This window comes from Panthera tigris, chromosome A1 (genome assembly GCF_018350195.1).
Source record: "Panthera tigris isolate Pti1 chromosome A1, P.tigris_Pti1_mat1.1, whole genome shotgun sequence".
NCBI classification, from domain to species: domain Eukaryota; kingdom Metazoa; phylum Chordata; class Mammalia; order Carnivora; family Felidae; genus Panthera; species Panthera tigris.
In genome coordinates, this window is record NC_056660.1 from 237,761,667 (window position 1) to 237,777,297 (window position 15,631).

Genomic DNA, 15,631 nt, shown 5'->3' on the forward strand with positions numbered 1-15,631 from the left:
GCCAGCCTCCTGCCCTACGCATGGCTCTGTAGAAGCGTGGTGACCCCTTTCTCCCCTTCCTCTTCCAGCAACATGGCTGACAGCAAGGCCAAGGCCGCCAAGGCCGCCAACAAGACACCCCCCAAGTCCCCGGGGGACTCCGCAAAGGACAGAGCGGCCAAGAGGCTGTCACTGGAGACAGAAGGTGCCGGCGAAGGGGCGGCCGCTGCGGCCCCAGAGCTCAGCGCCCTGGAGGAGGCTTTCCGGCGCTTTGCCGTGCACGGGGACACCAGGGCCACCGGGAGGGAGATGCATGGCAAGAACTGGTCGAAGCTGTGTAAGGATTGCCAGGTCATCGATGGGAAGAATGTGACCGTCACTGACGTGGACATCGTCTTCAGCAAAATCAAGTAAGTGCCCCCCAGGCCTCGCACTCAGGACTCCCGGTGGGCGTTGTGTTCAGCTGGCAGTGAGGGGGTGGGATGTGCCAGTGCCCCTGACCCGTCCCTTCTCCGGATAAGATGCCCAGGATTTGGCCGGGGCTGGCGGGTGTCCCTGGAGCTGGCGCAGAGCTGAGAAGCCTGCCCCTCGGGCATGACAGGTGCCTCGCACCCTCGAGCCTGGGGAGGTGTTCACACCCGAACTCTGATGCAGCGTCGTCGCCGCGGACCCGGTGGCTGTGAGCAGTGAGCCCATGTGCTTCCTGCACGCGTGCGCGTGTCCTTCCTCCTGGATGCTGGAGAGAGCGTCAGGCGTGGTTACGTGCCTTCCCCGTTCCTCTGGGCGCTTCTGCGGCCCGAGGACACCCTCCCCCGCCTCCCACCCTCCCAGCCTGAGGACCCACCCGAGAAATGTCACAGCACGCCCAAGGCTGCCTGGCATCTAGCGATCTCGGTGTAGGTCACACTTGTGGGAAAATAGCTTCTTTCTGATACGTGTCCATCTCAGTTACTGTGATGCCTTAGCTGCACGTCCCCGTGACCTGGGCATGTTTCCTGGGACGGCCCTGTGCCCTCCCTGTACATTCAGCGGTGGATGGTTTCCTCCCTGTGTGTCCCCAGCGGCTGTGCCTCCGTGTCACCAGACATGGTGTGTCTATCCAGGGAGGTCTGCCTGCTTTCCTGGGCAAACACTCGTGCCTGTCCTCACAGTGACCACCGGCCACGGGGGCAGCCTTCTCCTCTAGAGCTGGGAGGCTGCAGGAGGGTAGAGTTGCCCCACGAGAAAACCAACCCTCAGGACCCAGACCACCCGCCAAGTGGAGGGGACTTGGTGCCAGAGGAGGAACCAGTCAGAATTCAGGGTCCGGGCAGAGGCCCCAAGGAGACCACAGCTGAGGGAAAGGGATTCTAGTGAGCACTCCACTCCCAAGGCCTAGGGTCAGAGGGGAAGGGACAGGGCTGGGGTGCAGGGGGGATGAGGAGGTAAAGGTGGGGTGCACGGAGAGGAGGAGGAGGGGAAGGTGGGGTGCAGGGGGAGGAGGAGGAGGTGAAGGCGGGGGGAGGAGGAGGGGAAGGCAGGGTGCAGGGGGAGGAGGAGGAGGGAAAGGCGGGGTGCAGGGCGGGAGGTGCTCTGTGGTTGGTTTGGGGTCCCAGGTAGACACTCCATCGCCAGGGCCAGGTGACGCCCTGGGAGCCCCGGAGATGTTCTGCCGACGGTGTGGGCCAGAACCCCCAGAGGCCCGGTGTCCCCGCCCCTCCGCCCGCCGACCTGCGCAGTGTCTGTGGGGCAGGGCCCCGGGCGGAGGGCAGGTGCGCACTCCGGACCTCCTGGGTCCCTCATCGGCTCCCTGGTCTGTAGAGCCCTGGTGCCTGAGTCCCCGAACCTGGACCTCTCTCCAGCAGACGGACCGCTCCTCTGACTGGGTGTCCACGCGGCGGCGTCTGGGCCCAAACGTCCATTCTGTCGCCTGTGCCCCCCCCCCACCCCCCCCGGCCCCGCACCTCCCACCTGTGGAGGCTGAGGAGACAGCCCAGTGGAGGAGCCGGTGTGGACAAATGAGCCCCCCACCTCTGCCCCCGCTCCCCTCTGTTCCTCTGATCCGTGCCCCCTCCTGCCCCCACCCTGTCTGCCCCCCCCCCCGCCCCGTGCCTGGCTGGGCGCTCTGGTCCCCCCCTCCTCCACGCGTCTTGGCCTTCAGTGTCCGTGTGGGGTTCGGCTGCGTGGGACCTGCCCTCTGGGGTGTGCTGGGTCTCCTGGTCACTTTGTCACACTGACCCCGGCCTGAGCCTCGGGGCTGACCCCTGCCCATCGCCGCCCTGCTCGCAGACCTGCTGGACCCTGACTGGTGCCGTCCCACCTCCTCACAGAGGCCCAGCCCACCTGAACCCCCACGCACCTGGGGCGCGGGTTCCCGACCTCTCTTGCTGTGTCCTTGGGGCGTCTTCTAGTCCCTCCTTGGCTACAGGCTGCACCCTGGAGATGAGAAGCTGTGCGCTCCCCGGCTGGGTCTGCCTGATCCCCAGGGTCACCCCCACAGAGCAGGGGCCAGACTCTGGGAGCCTCTGGCAAGTGTGGCCTCGGGGTCAAGGACATTCCCAAGAGGGGCAGGGGCGGGCCACCTCAGCCCAGAAGGTGCTAAAGTGTTCCTACTTGGCGTCCACCGGGGAGGGGGCCGGGGAGGGGCCGCATCGTGGTTCTTTCCCCCGTGTCTCCAGGTTGGGGGCTTCAGGACCTTTGGGGACCGGGGAGCCACACGGAGCCTGCCTCTACCCACTGCCCGGGATGGCAGTCTGGCAGCTGGCAGGGACCAGCCCTCTGTGTCCCCACCTTGGGGTCTGCACATTTGCCGTCCCTGTGGCCCCCGGGTTGTGACCAAGGGGACTGATACCTGACTTCGGAGATGCCATCATCACCAGGGACCGGGTTCCAGCCCGAGGTGCTGTGTCCTCTGCCGGGGTGGGGGGTAGGGTGGGGGGGTGCTGGCCTGCTCTCCTTGCTAAGAAACACGAGCCAGATCTGTGGTGTGTGGTTCCCGTGGACGGTCGCCACGGCCAGCCGGTCTCGGGCGTGTGGTGCCGCCGTTGGCCGACCCCCAGGGCCAGACGGAGCCCGCGGCTGCCTCCGAAGGTGACTCTAGCACAGAACTCGTTCCGCGGTGCAGCCGTGCTCCGGCACCCCAAGCGGGAGGGACAGGAGGGCAGCCGTGTTTACCGTGTGCTCACACTGCTGGGGTGGGGGCAGCAGGAGCCCCAGGGGGCCCACGTGTCCTGAGCTGGGGGGCAGGGACCCCGATGAGGCCCAGCATGGCCCCCATTTCTCCCCTGGGCGTGTCTTCAGGCCTTCAGCACTGACCTTGGGAAACCGCACGCATCCAGGAGACATGGGCAGGCCGGGAGCAGAGGAACCTCAGAGCCGTGTCCCTCGGGGAGGGTTTCAACAGGGCGGGGAAGGCACAGCCAGTAACACGCCAGGGGTCCCACACCCTCGGCGCCGGCCCAGACGTCGAACTGTCGGGACGGGTGATGGCAGCCCTTCCTTCCGTCACCTTTCATTCCTGTCACAGAAAGTTGCCTCCACGCTACTGCGCACAGGCATTTGCACACGTGTGCACACACGCACTCACAGCCCACACTCGTGTGCACAGAAGCACATACACGCACACGGCTCCCAGGACACACGTGTGCACGTACGCAGGCATGTGTGCTCACAGGTAGAACTCAGGCTCTCCACAGCCCCGGGGGTGGGGAGGTGGCTCACTCAGAGGACGGGTGCCCTCCTGCGTGCAGGAGGCGTGGGCAGCCCGCCACCCAGGGAGTGGGACGCGGGCCCTGGTGTGAGCACCCGTAAGGGAACCCCATCTGGTTGCAGTCCCCGTCCCAGGAGGCAGGGCGTCAGCCGCTCAGAAGCTTGGGGCCAAGGCTCGGCCCCCGGCCCCTGGGCACAGAGGGCTCCACATTGCAGAGCCCAGGGCTGCTTGGGACCCCTGGTGTCTCTGCCCCGGCTCGCATCGGGGGCTGCTTGGGACCCCTGGTGTCTCTGCCCCGGCTCGCATCGGGAGGGGGAAGTCGTCTGATGGGTGGGCAGTGGGGGGCCCCAGCCCAGCAAGGGGTTGTGGTCACAACGCAGTCACACGGGCCTGTGGTGGCCACTGGGGCCCCTACAAGGGGGCAGGTGCGGGCAGGGCCCGTGCCCGGGTAGGCTTGCTGGTCACCTTGGGAGGGTGTGGCAGGGGCATCGTGCCTTGTCCCTGGAAGGGGAGGTGGATGGTGTCCCGGGCGGGGTCGTGGGGTCCCAAGGGAAGGCTGCAGGGTTAGAGGACGCTGGGAGGTCCCAAGGAGACCGTTTGGATCTGCTTTTCTTTGGCCTCGTGACGAGGGTGGTCTTGGGCGGGACGTGCACGTCCTGATCGATGGGGTCTGGGGTCACACTTGTTCCAAGTGGCAGCCGTGGCAGAAGCGTCCTCGCCTCGTGGGAGCCGCGGATGCGGAGCCACAGCCGCTGACTGGTGGAGGAGATCCCGCTCTGTTTGCAGGCGGTTGCCATGGCTCTGCGGGCGGTGGCGCCAGCCCGGGTATCTGCAGGCTTTGTTTAGGTCCTGTTGCCACGGCAGCGCTTGTTTGTTTTGATGTTACTATGTGTTAAATTTTAAACAAATTTCTTGCGGCTCCACTCCAGGTCTCGATTGAACGCTATTGTTACCAAGACAAAGCCTTCTGGCACCCTCTCCGCCCCGAGGGGCAGACCTCGGTGGGTCTGAAATACTAATTAATCCAGACTCTGTGTGCCCAGCACGAATAGCACCCTGACAGCCCCGCGTGGGGCGCCTGGACGACAGCGTCGCCTCAGTTCTGCCCGTGTGCTCGCGTGGGGTGCAGGTGGCGGGCCCGGCCTGAGGGGGGCAGAGGGCGGCCTCCTGGCCCATGCACGCGCCTATTTTGGGGTTGCTGTGTGTTCAGAGTGAGGGGCCGTGTTTCCTGCAACATGATGCTGGCGTCTGGGTCTCAGGTTAGGAAGAAGCACCTTGGCGGGGCTCCCTGGGGCCTGTCGGCCACTGACCGGCTCCATTCTTGCCACACACCCCGTGGCCCCAGCCGGGACATGGCCACGGCCCGGACGTGGTGGGACTTGTCCGAGGCAGGAAGCGGGAATAACAGAGCTGAGCCTTCCCCACAGAACACAGTCCAGATGCTGCCCGCCGCCGGTCCACCACGATTGTGGGGCGGGGGCGTCCACCGGAGGTCCGGGGGAGGCTGGCAGGGCCCCGTGTGTGCGGGCACATCCCAGAGACACCAGGGACGGGGGCTCCCCTGTGCCGGGTCTGCCCAGGGCCCACGCTGTCCAGGCAGGGGGCGAGTGAGCGTGGGCATTCGGGGTGAGCGGCGGGGTCAGGACGGCCACGTGGCTGAGGCCTTCTCTGTGGGGGCCCTCTCCTGGCCCGAGGCCACGCAGGGCCTCCGCGGTGGGCAGCCTGCTGCGTCTGGAATCGGGGAGTTGCTGGCCCTTGGCCCCTCGCTGGGTTGATGCGGATGCTGGGTCTCAGCACACCTTTTGTCCTTTTAAGGTGACCTTCCCCAAATGCTCAGAAATGGTTTCAGTGACCTCAGTGGGTCTGTTTCATAGCCCATCCCCTGCCACAGCCACGATGGCAATTAGGGGTGCAGGTCGTGGGCGGGGGGTGGTGGCTGGAGCCCCCAGGGACCCCGCCCCTGCCCCTCACAGGGCAAGCCCAGCCCCAGGCTCCTGCATGAAGCAAGCACGCTACGGTGGCTTTTACCTACTTGGCGGGGAAGAGTCGGGGCCACAACTGCCCCTTCAGGCAGATCGGGGCCTCCCCGCGGCCCCTACGGACCCACAGCGTCATGGTTGTGCCCGGGCCCTGATAGGCGGGTTGGTCAGCGGCACTGGGGAGCCCTGGGCAGGAGCAGGGCGGCCGCCGTCTGCCAGGAAGGTCTGGCTGCGACTGGTCCTCCTTTCTTTGTTGTTTATTTTTTTTAAGAGAGAGCGAGAGCAAGCGAACGCAGGGGAGGGGCAGAGAGAGAGGACAGAGGGTCGGTAGCAGGCTCCGAGCCGTCAGCACAGAGCCCGAAGCCGGGCTCGGACTCGTGTACCGTTGAGACCGTGACCTGAGCTGAAGCCAGACACTTGACAGAGCCCCCCAGGCAGCCCACCGGCGGTCCTCCTTGGGCACAGCGTGCAGTTGGAGCCGCTGGTCTGGCCTGGGAGCTGCCCCAGGTCAGGCATGACGTGAGGGCACCGCTACGTCACAGCCAAATGACAGCTCCCCCAGGAGCCTCCCACTCCTGCCAGCCCAAAGGAATTCCCCACAGGCCCCTCCTTCTCACTGAGCCTCATCAGAGCCTTAAGTGGCCCCTCGACACCCCACTTCCTGCCTGCGCTGTCACCCTGGCCAGCCAGGCTGCCCTCTGGACAGGTCTCCCAGGGCCCTGGCTTTGCTGCGGGGGGGGGGGGGGGGGGGTGCACGGGGGGCCAGTAGCTTCCTCCCACCCGAGCGGCAAGTTCTCCGTAATGTAATGACCCAGCATGCTGCCTCCCACCTCTTGGAGAGGTGTCCCTGGGAGTGCCATCGGTCCTGAATCATGGAGGTGCTGGCACGTTTTGGCCTGAAGCCCGGGAGCCTTCCTGCTGTTGGCCCTGGAGGGACATACGCCTGTCTCTGGAGGGCTGCCCTGGCCCCCGCCAGCCCCAGTGTCCCCGGGTGACCTTTGGCACTGGCAGGGTTCAGCCCCCTGCCCACCCTGAGTTGGGTCTGGAGGCCTGGGGGACACAGGGCTTGGGAAGCAAAGTGAAACCCCAGCTCACGGGGCCTTGTGTGTGATCAGTGACCCCATTCCTGCTGGGCGGGCCTGCAGGCAGGGCACCGGCCAGCCCGGCCTGGAGCCGGGAGAGGGGGTTTCAGGGTGGGGACACCCTCCAGTTCTGTGGACTCTGGAGAACAGGCTCACTCTGTGTCCAGAGAGCAGTGTAATGTGATCAGTGTCTCTGGGGAAGAGACGGGCATTGTCATTCTAGAACTTGCTGTGCATGGCTCTCTGCAGCAGGGTGCCGGGTCCCCTGGGGAGAACTCCCTGCTGGGCAGTCACGGTGGGGACACTTGGGGACACCCGGCCCGGCCAGGTGGAGCGGGAGAGTCGGCCTTAGGCCCGTGTCCACCAGCTCTGAATGTGGCCCTCTGATGGGAGCCCCCGTCAGCCTTCCCCCCCACCCCCAGCTCAAGTGACTCACACTGGTGGCGCCTGGTGCCGCGGTGCCCAGAGAGGGCTGCGTGCTCCGGCGGCCAGTCCCGGGGCTGGCCGTCAGGCCTGGCATCCACATGCCACCCGGGCAGGGCGTGAATAGGAGACAGGAGTGCCTTTGACGGCCCAGGACAAACAAACAGGGCCTCGGCCCGGCAGCAGGGCAGGGATCTCCGTGCGGGGCGGCTGCTGTGAGAAGCTCGCTGCCCAGGAAGGTTTCCCCAGAGGCTGGGGGGGGGGGAGGGGTCGAGACCAACTGCTGCGGGGGCAGAGCCCACTGCCCTGCCCACCACTGGGTCTGAGGAATCCCTGCACCCACCAGGCCACCAGCCCCTGCTGTGCGGTCGTGGTCGGGACCAGCACCCGAGGACAGAAGGGGCGTCTGTGTTGAGTGCAGGCCCCGTGGGGGCTCAGGCTTCCCAGCCCCGCTCCCCGACTGCGGGCTGTGTCCCGTGTCTTCCGACGGGCACGTCAAGTGCCTCTGAGTCCCTGCGTGTGGCGTCCAGCTGTTCACTGCTGAAGGACACCTGACTACGTGGTTCACGCGGGACTGCGGTGCGTCTGTCCTGCGTCGAGCCCAGACGTGGGGGCTCAGAGCCGTAACTGCCCAACCGCCTCCCCGGGTGGACGCCACGTCGGGAGTGCCCGGCTGACCACATCCTCCCGGTGCGGCCATTTCACCGGCTTCAGCCACGCTGGCCGTCCGGCCCGGTAGGACTCGCCATGTGGGGTGGCGCTCTGTGTGCTCTGCCCTGGCCACCCAGGGGTCTTCCTGGACAGTGTCCGGTTCGGGTATTTGCCCCGTTTTCTATGTGGGATCCTCCCTGTTAAGTTTGAAAAACTTTCTCTTTCAGGTGTCTGTTTGCACGTGTTTTCTCCCCATCTGTGGCTCGTCTCGTATTCCTCGGAACAGCATCTTTTCAAGGGCGTGGGGTTTTAAATTTCAGTGCATTCCAATTCCTTGTTTCTTTTATGGACTTTTTTGGTGTTGTTTCTAAGAAATCTTTGCTTCACCCAAGGTCACAAAGTTTTTCTCTTAGGTATTCTTCCAGAAGTTTATAGTTCTAGGCTTTGTGCTGAACTTAGGACGATGGCCCGTTTTGAGTGAGTCTCTGTAGGCACTTCGAGGCACAGGACAGGGCTGGGTCCCCGCTGTACCAGCACCAGCTGTTTAGAGACGGGCCTTTCTCTGCCGAGCTGCCTTTCTTTGCTCTTCCGTGGAAACCCTCGTGTGGGTCTGTCCTTGTGCCTTCGTGGTTATGGTGGCTGTTCTGGGCCGTCTGCTCGTGGACATCTGCAGGGCAGTCCCACTCAGGCCTCTGCACCCACAGGGTGTCCCTGCATGGCAAGAAGCCGCCCCCACAGGACCTCTTGTTCTAAAACCCTGACGACTCACTCCATGGATTAGCAGGAGAGATCCAAAGTGGTAAAAATGGTTTTTAGTAAAAATTATAAAACGTGCACAGTTTAAAATCTTCCTGAAATTTTGTGAGTGGCCTGCGGCAGGGAACGAATAGGGCTGCATCTGCCCCTAGCCCCCTTGTGCCCCTTAGGCAGGCGGCTTTCAGGTGGGGACAGTGGGGGTCCTGGGAGGAGGGACGGGCCCTGGGACCACCTTGCTGGGCGTATTGGCGAGGCGGCCGCCCGACCCCGTCCCTGTGTGATGACAGGGACGTCGGGCCACGGTGGCCCCAGGCAGGATTCGGCCTCTGTGTGGTTCAGATGGGATGAGCGTCTTGACCTGACTTTTTCCCTCCTGCTCTGAGTGGACGCCACACACGCCCCATTTTAGACCCAGACAACAGCTTTGTTTTAATGTCCAGTTGTTCATAAAGGATGTGGTTCCTTTAAGCTTTTTTCCAAGACAATTTATATTTGCTGCCGTTGCCCATGGCGACCGACTGTTGGGCATAAACAGTGCACACCAGGGTGGGGGAGGGGCATATTCTGTATCTTAACGTTAGACTTGATTTCTGCTGTGGGAGAGAGGTGGGGGTTCCCCAAGGCCACTGGGCCCCCACCAGGTTCCTGGGTAGGGATCCCCTGATGTCACTGATCCCTGGGCGGGGGCAGGGTTACCCCGATGTCACTGGGTGCCCAGAGGCAGGGGCCCCCCGATGTCACCAGGTCCCTGGGAGGTAGTCTCCCGATGTCATCAGGTCCCTGGGCAGGGCCAGGGTTTCCCCAATGTCACCTGGTCCCCGGGCAGGGGTCTCCTGATGCCACCAGGTCCCTGGGAAGGGGTCCCCTGACATCGCCTGGTCCCCGGATGTCAGCAGGTTCTGGGGGCACTACTTGGTGGGGCTGTGCGTTACGGAGGGGAGTGGCCCTGGCCCGGGCCCTGAGCGCTCTCCTCCCTCAGAGGGAAATCCTGCCGGACCATCACATTCGAGCAGTTCAAGGAGGCGCTTGAAGAGCTCTCCAAGAAGAGATTCAAAGACAAGAGCAGCGAGGAGGCCGTCCGCGAGGTGCACAGGCTCATCGAGGGCAAGGCCCCCATCATCTCAGGGGTGACGGTGAGCATGGCTAGCAGGGACTCCCCGGAGGGCAGCAGCCCGTGGGGTCTGGGGTGGGACAGCGGACGTGTTACTCCCTGGGGGTGTGCCGACCCAGCTGCCGACGGCCTCACGCGCTCACTTGGCCCCTTGCGCTCACACGGGCGCGCCCCATTCTCTCCCTCTACAGAAGGCCATCTCGTCGCCCACTGTGTCCCGGCTCACGGACACGACCAAGTTCACGGGCTCCCACAAGGAACGCTTCGACCCATCAGGCAAGGGCAAGGGCAAGGCGGGCCGTGTGGACCTGGTGGATGAGTCGGGCTACGTACCGGGCTATAAGCACGCGGGCACCTATGACCAGAAGGTGCAGGGTGGCAAGTAGCCAGCCCAGGAGCAGCCCTTCCCGCGGCGGCCCGCGCCACCTCACACTTCATTACATTCCCTTGCTCCCTGGGGCAGAACTCAAGGCTGGGGCCCCGGGGCCGCGGGGGCGGCAGTCAGGCCTCCCCCTGCCTGGGGCCTGGCATGCTTCTCTCTGACCCCCCAGTGGGGCCCCGAAATCACTGACCGTTTCTAACACACCTGCCTCGTCCAGTGCTGGCCGACAACAAATGGCCTTTTTCAGAGCGTCTCCTGGGACCAGACCACACTAGCTACCTGACTCGCAGGCGAAAAGGCCATTTTAAAGGGGCCGGTGGGCCACAAGGGGTGAGTGGGACAGACCCTGTCAGAAGGTGGCCACCTGCTGAACTGCAAACCCCTCCCTGGAACCTCGAGGGCGGCACAAGCTAACGCACTAACCAGCAGCACCAAGACGACAGAAGTGAGCTGCTAACAGGACATCAGGAAGGTGTGGGGAGGTGGGACAGGTGCTTGCATGTGCACACTCACACATACCCACATGTGTGTGCCTGCAATACGCACATGCTCGCACACACACACACACACACACACGCACACACGTCGTGGAGCCGGAGGAAGGTGAGCCAGTGGAAGCGGCTCCTCAGTGGACCAGAGGAACACGGTCTGAAGTTGTCAAAATGGAAGCCAAGGACAAGACCGTTCGCTTTATTGTGTTTTCCTAAGAAGAAACTGGAAACGTATTTGTTCCCAGAATGGGTCAGCGAAGACAGAATACCGTTTCTGCCCCTTTCTCTCCTGCCGTTTGTGTCTCTAGGCCAGGAGACCCTGCCGGCCGAGGCTTCCCGTGCAGTCGCTTTGCTGGCATGATGCCGTCTTCTGTCCGGGGCCCCACTCTGCACTCAGGGCCTCCGGGCTGTGGGTCCCCGTGGCTGCTCCCTGTTCGCCGTTCAGGTTCGTGGTTCAGTCTCTGCATGAGTCTTCCCTAACCTCTCCCAACCCCTGCAAATGCAGAAAACCACACGACAGAGGCAGGCCCACAAAGGGCCCTGAGGCCAGCAGCATTTGTTGGCATTTGGTTTCTCCGTGAGGCTGGACAGGGGACCCGAGCATTGGGACTCTTGTCACAGTGGCTTCATGGGGACATGTCCCCTTGCAGAAGTGCCACCAAGCCTGGCGAGTGACTGGTGGGGCCGTGTGGTCCTGGCGCTGGTCCTGGGAAAAGCCCACGGGAGCCTCAGGGAAATGCTTCTTGGAGCCCGTCCACCCTGGCCCCTGTTCTGTGTCCGTGGCAGCTGGCTGGTTGGGGGCACTCCCTGGCGCACAGCACAGGCGGTTGAAATAAAGACCGGCACCGGGGTGGCACACGCACCCGCCTCCCTGTGCCCAAAGGGCATGCTGGTCGTCGCTAGGGCTAGGGATGGTCCCTCGTCTGTGCGGTGGGGCTCGGGGCTCGAGCTCCCATCCAGCATGGCCCCTCTGAAGGGATGTGGTCCTCCCCCTCGCCCCCACGGTGGGGCCTCGCCAGCAGCTTCCTCCCGAGGTTCTGAGACTTCCCGGTGCGTAAAATCGGAGATGGTTGCAGGCCTTGAGTCACCTGTGCTCACTGCAGTCTCTAGTTTCTACCTTGGCGATCCTGAGCTGCCCGGCCAGGCCTCTCCACCCCATGGTGGGGGAAGGTGGAGAAACCGAGGACTGAGTGCTGGAGGAGGGACGAGCAAGCAGGACACAGGACCCCCGGCTGGACCGCGGTGAGGATCTGGAGGCAAGGGGAGGACGTGGGAAATGTTGGAAGGCGACTCTGAACACGACAAATGTTTCTCAACAACGAGCAGATCGCAAACACGACCTCCTCCCAGACCCTCTCGGGCACCACGTTGGGGAGCACCGTCTGAGGCGGTGGGGCTCCGCCTCCTGCCATTAAACACCCGGGTCCCCACTAGCACAGCCATGACACGGCGTGGACACTGGAGTCCGGCAGGACCTTGGCTCCCACAGCGTGCATGCCCCAGTGAGCAGAGGGACGAGGGTCCCCGTGCCACAGCCTGTACCGGGAATGCATAGCCCCCCTTCCACCGGCCCTTCTCAGCCCCCCTCACCCCCAGGAGGCCATCTTCTGTGCCAGAGCGGAGTCTCCAGGCAGAACAGCCTCCCCAGGGCCACCCTGGGAGACTGGGGTCTGAGCAAGAGAAACCACCCGTCTGCCTGCCCACGGGGACCCCTGCTGTCACGCCCTCCCCAGAGCAGCCCTCTTCCTAGCGGAAGGCACCAGTGCCGCAGGCTGGTGGAGCTGAGTGCTCACTTGTGACCAGCGCTTCCCAGCGTGCTCCTGACTGTTCTCGCAGCACCTTCCCGTGGGGTTTGTGAATGGGACCCCTTGGCGGTCCACCCCGTCCCACAGCAGGGAGGTCCGGTTGGCCACACGGGGGCTACAGTCTCCCCTGCCTCCCCCGCCCAACCCCAAAGCCTCTTCGGACGGCGCCCGTCCCCAAAGCCTGGACGGACGTTCCCTCAGTCAGGAAGGAGGGGGAGGTAGCAAAGACTCCATCACGAGACTTCAGCGCTCTCCATTCCATCGGCTTAAAATCATCTGCTAAACGTGTCGCCGCACGTGTGTGGCCCCCGCACACAGAACACGCACGCACACGCATGCTCCTCCCTCGGGGTCTGAACGCGGAGAACACACAGGCAGGGTGTGTGTCTTTGCTGCATGTTATTTGCAATGCCAATTAGCTTCTACTAACCGCGGTTACCCAGAAATCCAGCGTCTGTCTGTGAGCGAGAGACTGCACAGCACGAGGAGACAGGACGCGTTCTGCCAGGGAGGGCAGGGCTGGCAGCATCTGAGTGTCAGGAGAACTGGCGGAGGGCGCTTAACACTGATCACACCAGAACACTTATTTATTTCTATTTAACGTGATAGGATAGGCAACTAGGCGGCGGTAACAGTCAGCTTTACCAAGATGAAGTTCAAATCATGTAAGTTTAGGATGTTATCGCAGAAGATACAGATTTATACTGGAGTATTTTCACACCTCTAGTGTCCCCAGTCCTACGTCTGCGGCAGATGAAAATCACGGCCGATGCGAGAGGCCGGGGAACGGTGCGCGCAGGCGGCTCGAGGGCACCGCTTCCTGTTGGCGTGGCTCTGCGTCCGCGTCCCCGTGCTCGGCGCTCAGGACAGGCCGCGGGCGTCCCTCTGGCTGCTCGGTGGACAGGGCCTGCGGCGGCGGGCTCGTGCCCCCACCCCAGACCGCCTCTGTGAATAGTTTTCTGGCGCCCAGCTGTGCCCGTGTGCTCAGTGGGGCAGGACGTGTGGCTGCTTTTGCGCTACGTCGCGTGGTGGTGGTAGGAGGGGACACCTAAGATTTTCACCATCTGGCCCTTTACGGGAAAAGCATGTGCTGGCCCTGCCCTGGGGACCCAGCCCAGCTCTCTCCATACACAAGCTGGCTGCTCCCCCGTCCCGCAGCCCACGCCACATGGGACGCCCCGTCGTCACCTGTTCCGTGCAGGCCAGGTTGACAATTCAGCTGTACTGTGAAGTTACCAATAGGCTAGAATGTCCTTAAAACACTGACCCCGAACAGCTCCCCTCCACTGATTGACTACTGAACACTGTGGAACCTGGTGGTTCAGGGTATGGCCTCTGTCCCTGGGCATGTGGAGGGCATGGCCCCAGGTGGGCTGGGCAGTGGCCACCCTGAGCTTCGAGAGGTTTTTTTCTCTCCCTCTAGACTCTCGAAAACCCAAACCAAGCCAAACACAAAGGAAACCCGCACAACTTAAAAGAAACTTGAAAGGGATCGGATACTACTAGTTTGTACTAAGTTTTTTTCAGGAAAGGGAAGTAAATTTATATATATATGCAATATATTTTTACACTGTTTTGTTACCATTAGGGAGTCCTGAGTGTATCACTTTATCAGTGTGATGGTGAAGAGTAGAGTCGACGTCTTGGGTGTTCTGACTCAGAAAGGCACGTCTGCTGGCGTCTCAAAGCTGCACTCAACCAGGGATACGTATGGGATCGGGGTGGCCCTCCTCTCCCTCCCAGAGCGTGAGGCACGGTGGCCCCGGTCAGAGCTGACCTGCAAGGCCTGACCTGCAAACCTGTAGCGAAACAGCTCGTGTCTGTCTGCATACTGCTCCTCCTGTGTTCGCTGTTAACATTGTGTGTCAAATTGGTAAAGTGATAAATAAAGGTGTTGAAATGTGGATCTGTTGTCCTCAAGGCGCACCACCTACACCAGCAGTCACGCACAGGCACTGATATCTAACACGGACGGGCTGTGGGAGGGGATGTGGGAGGGACGGGAGCCACAGCTCACAGGGTCTCACGTCACCTCCCCGCAGGGAGGAGACTTTTGCTTCCTCATTTAGACGGGATGACTCCTGCCTCGTAGTCCCAGGCTCGTTCCAATCTCGCCCTGGTGCAGCCCCGGGTGGGGGCCCAGACATAGCAATGATGTCCTCGAGTAAGTACCAACATGAAATCCTCTGTGAGATAGTTTTCAAAACTGAAGATAAAGGCATTCATTCTAAGACCACAACAGGGAAAACTGCACCAGCAGACATTAAAAGTAAGTCTAATTGCAGCAAGAACATGACCACAGACAGAATGTCTGCAGGGAAGTGGCTCAAAAAATAGGCAGTAAGTAACCATACAAAAACCCTGTAAATAAATGCTTTCTGTGGGCAAAAATATTTCACTAAAATACTCGAACACTGGGGCGCCTGGGTGGCCCAGTCAGTTAAGTGTCCGACTCTTTATTTCAGCTCAGGTCGTGATCCCACAGTTTGTGAGTTCTAGCCCAGAGTGAGGCTCTGTGCTGGGGGTGGAGCCTACTTGGTTGGGATTGGCTCTCTCTCTGTCCTTCTCTCTCAAAAACAAAACAAAACAAAACAAAAACACTAAAGCAAAAACCAAAAACCAAAAACCCCTTAAAAACCATCACATGGAAGCCGAAGGGTGCCCAGGGAGGTACATGCTCATGGCTCCCGTACACTACCAGGGGGAGCAGAAGCCCTGATTAGATGAACACCCGCTGTGATAATATGCCAGAAAGAACGCATAGCTTCCAAACCCAGCAGAGGTGAAAATGGCTACAGTATAGAAGGGGACAATCACAGAAGAAACAGAATACAAAACAAGAAGAAACAAAAGCGTATCGATTATGTCAGGCGATATGGCAAGAGAAAAGAGAGAAAAGCGGTAAAGTAAAAGGTTTTAGAGCCGAATGTGTCAGTAATTTCCACTAAAGATGGAAAGGAACAGAAGCTGTGGTGCAGGAGAGGAAGTGAGAGAGAAAGCGGTGCCATGGACCAGCATGAACCATGGCCAGGGGGACAGGGTGGCCCTGGTGCCATGGGGAGGACGCAGGTGCGGACCAAGCCTTGCCGGCCCCGCCAGAGCCCCGCAGCTGGCCCTGGTGTTCCGCCTGCTCTGTCACCGGCCAGGGCCGCCCCAACGCGTCCTTGGCTTGAAAGTGGAGATGGAGCCTGAGGTCGGGAGCAACCCGTGGCCATCGCTCACCCACGTCCCTTCCCTTCCCCGAACGGCAAGGACTTGCTTGAAGCAACCACCACCCCGACGGG

General features: G+C 62.1%; 1 protein-coding gene and 1 long non-coding RNA gene across 6 annotated transcripts in view; one reads left to right on the plus strand and one right to left on the minus strand.

The window, feature by feature from the left end:
• The window catches only part of LOC102966506 (tubulin polymerization promoting protein), a 28,436-nt gene extending 14,185 nt beyond the window's left edge, over nucleotides 1-14,251 (plus strand). For 4 of the 5 annotated variants that reach the window (XM_042998180.1, XM_042998164.1, XM_042998177.1 and 1 more), the window contains exons 2-4: nucleotides 69-389; nucleotides 9,538-9,691; nucleotides 9,861-14,251. In XM_042998180.1, the coding sequence (XP_042854114.1) occupies nucleotides 73-389; nucleotides 9,538-9,691; nucleotides 9,861-10,055 (666 nt within the window). In that variant the 5' untranslated portion in view covers nucleotides 69-72 and the 3' untranslated portion in view covers nucleotides 10,056-14,251. The remainder of the gene's footprint in view (nucleotides 1-68; nucleotides 390-9,537; nucleotides 9,692-9,860) is intronic. The other variant, XM_042998186.1, reaches the window with a different exon arrangement.
• On the minus strand, nucleotides 3,078-4,659 carry LOC122241559. The gene is made up of 2 exons (XR_006221809.1): nucleotides 4,133-4,659; nucleotides 3,078-3,475 (listed from the first exon to the last, which is right to left on the minus strand). It is a non-coding gene; the product is annotated as an uncharacterized LOC122241559 (long non-coding RNA).
• Nucleotides 14,252-15,631: the final 1,380 nt, after the last annotated feature.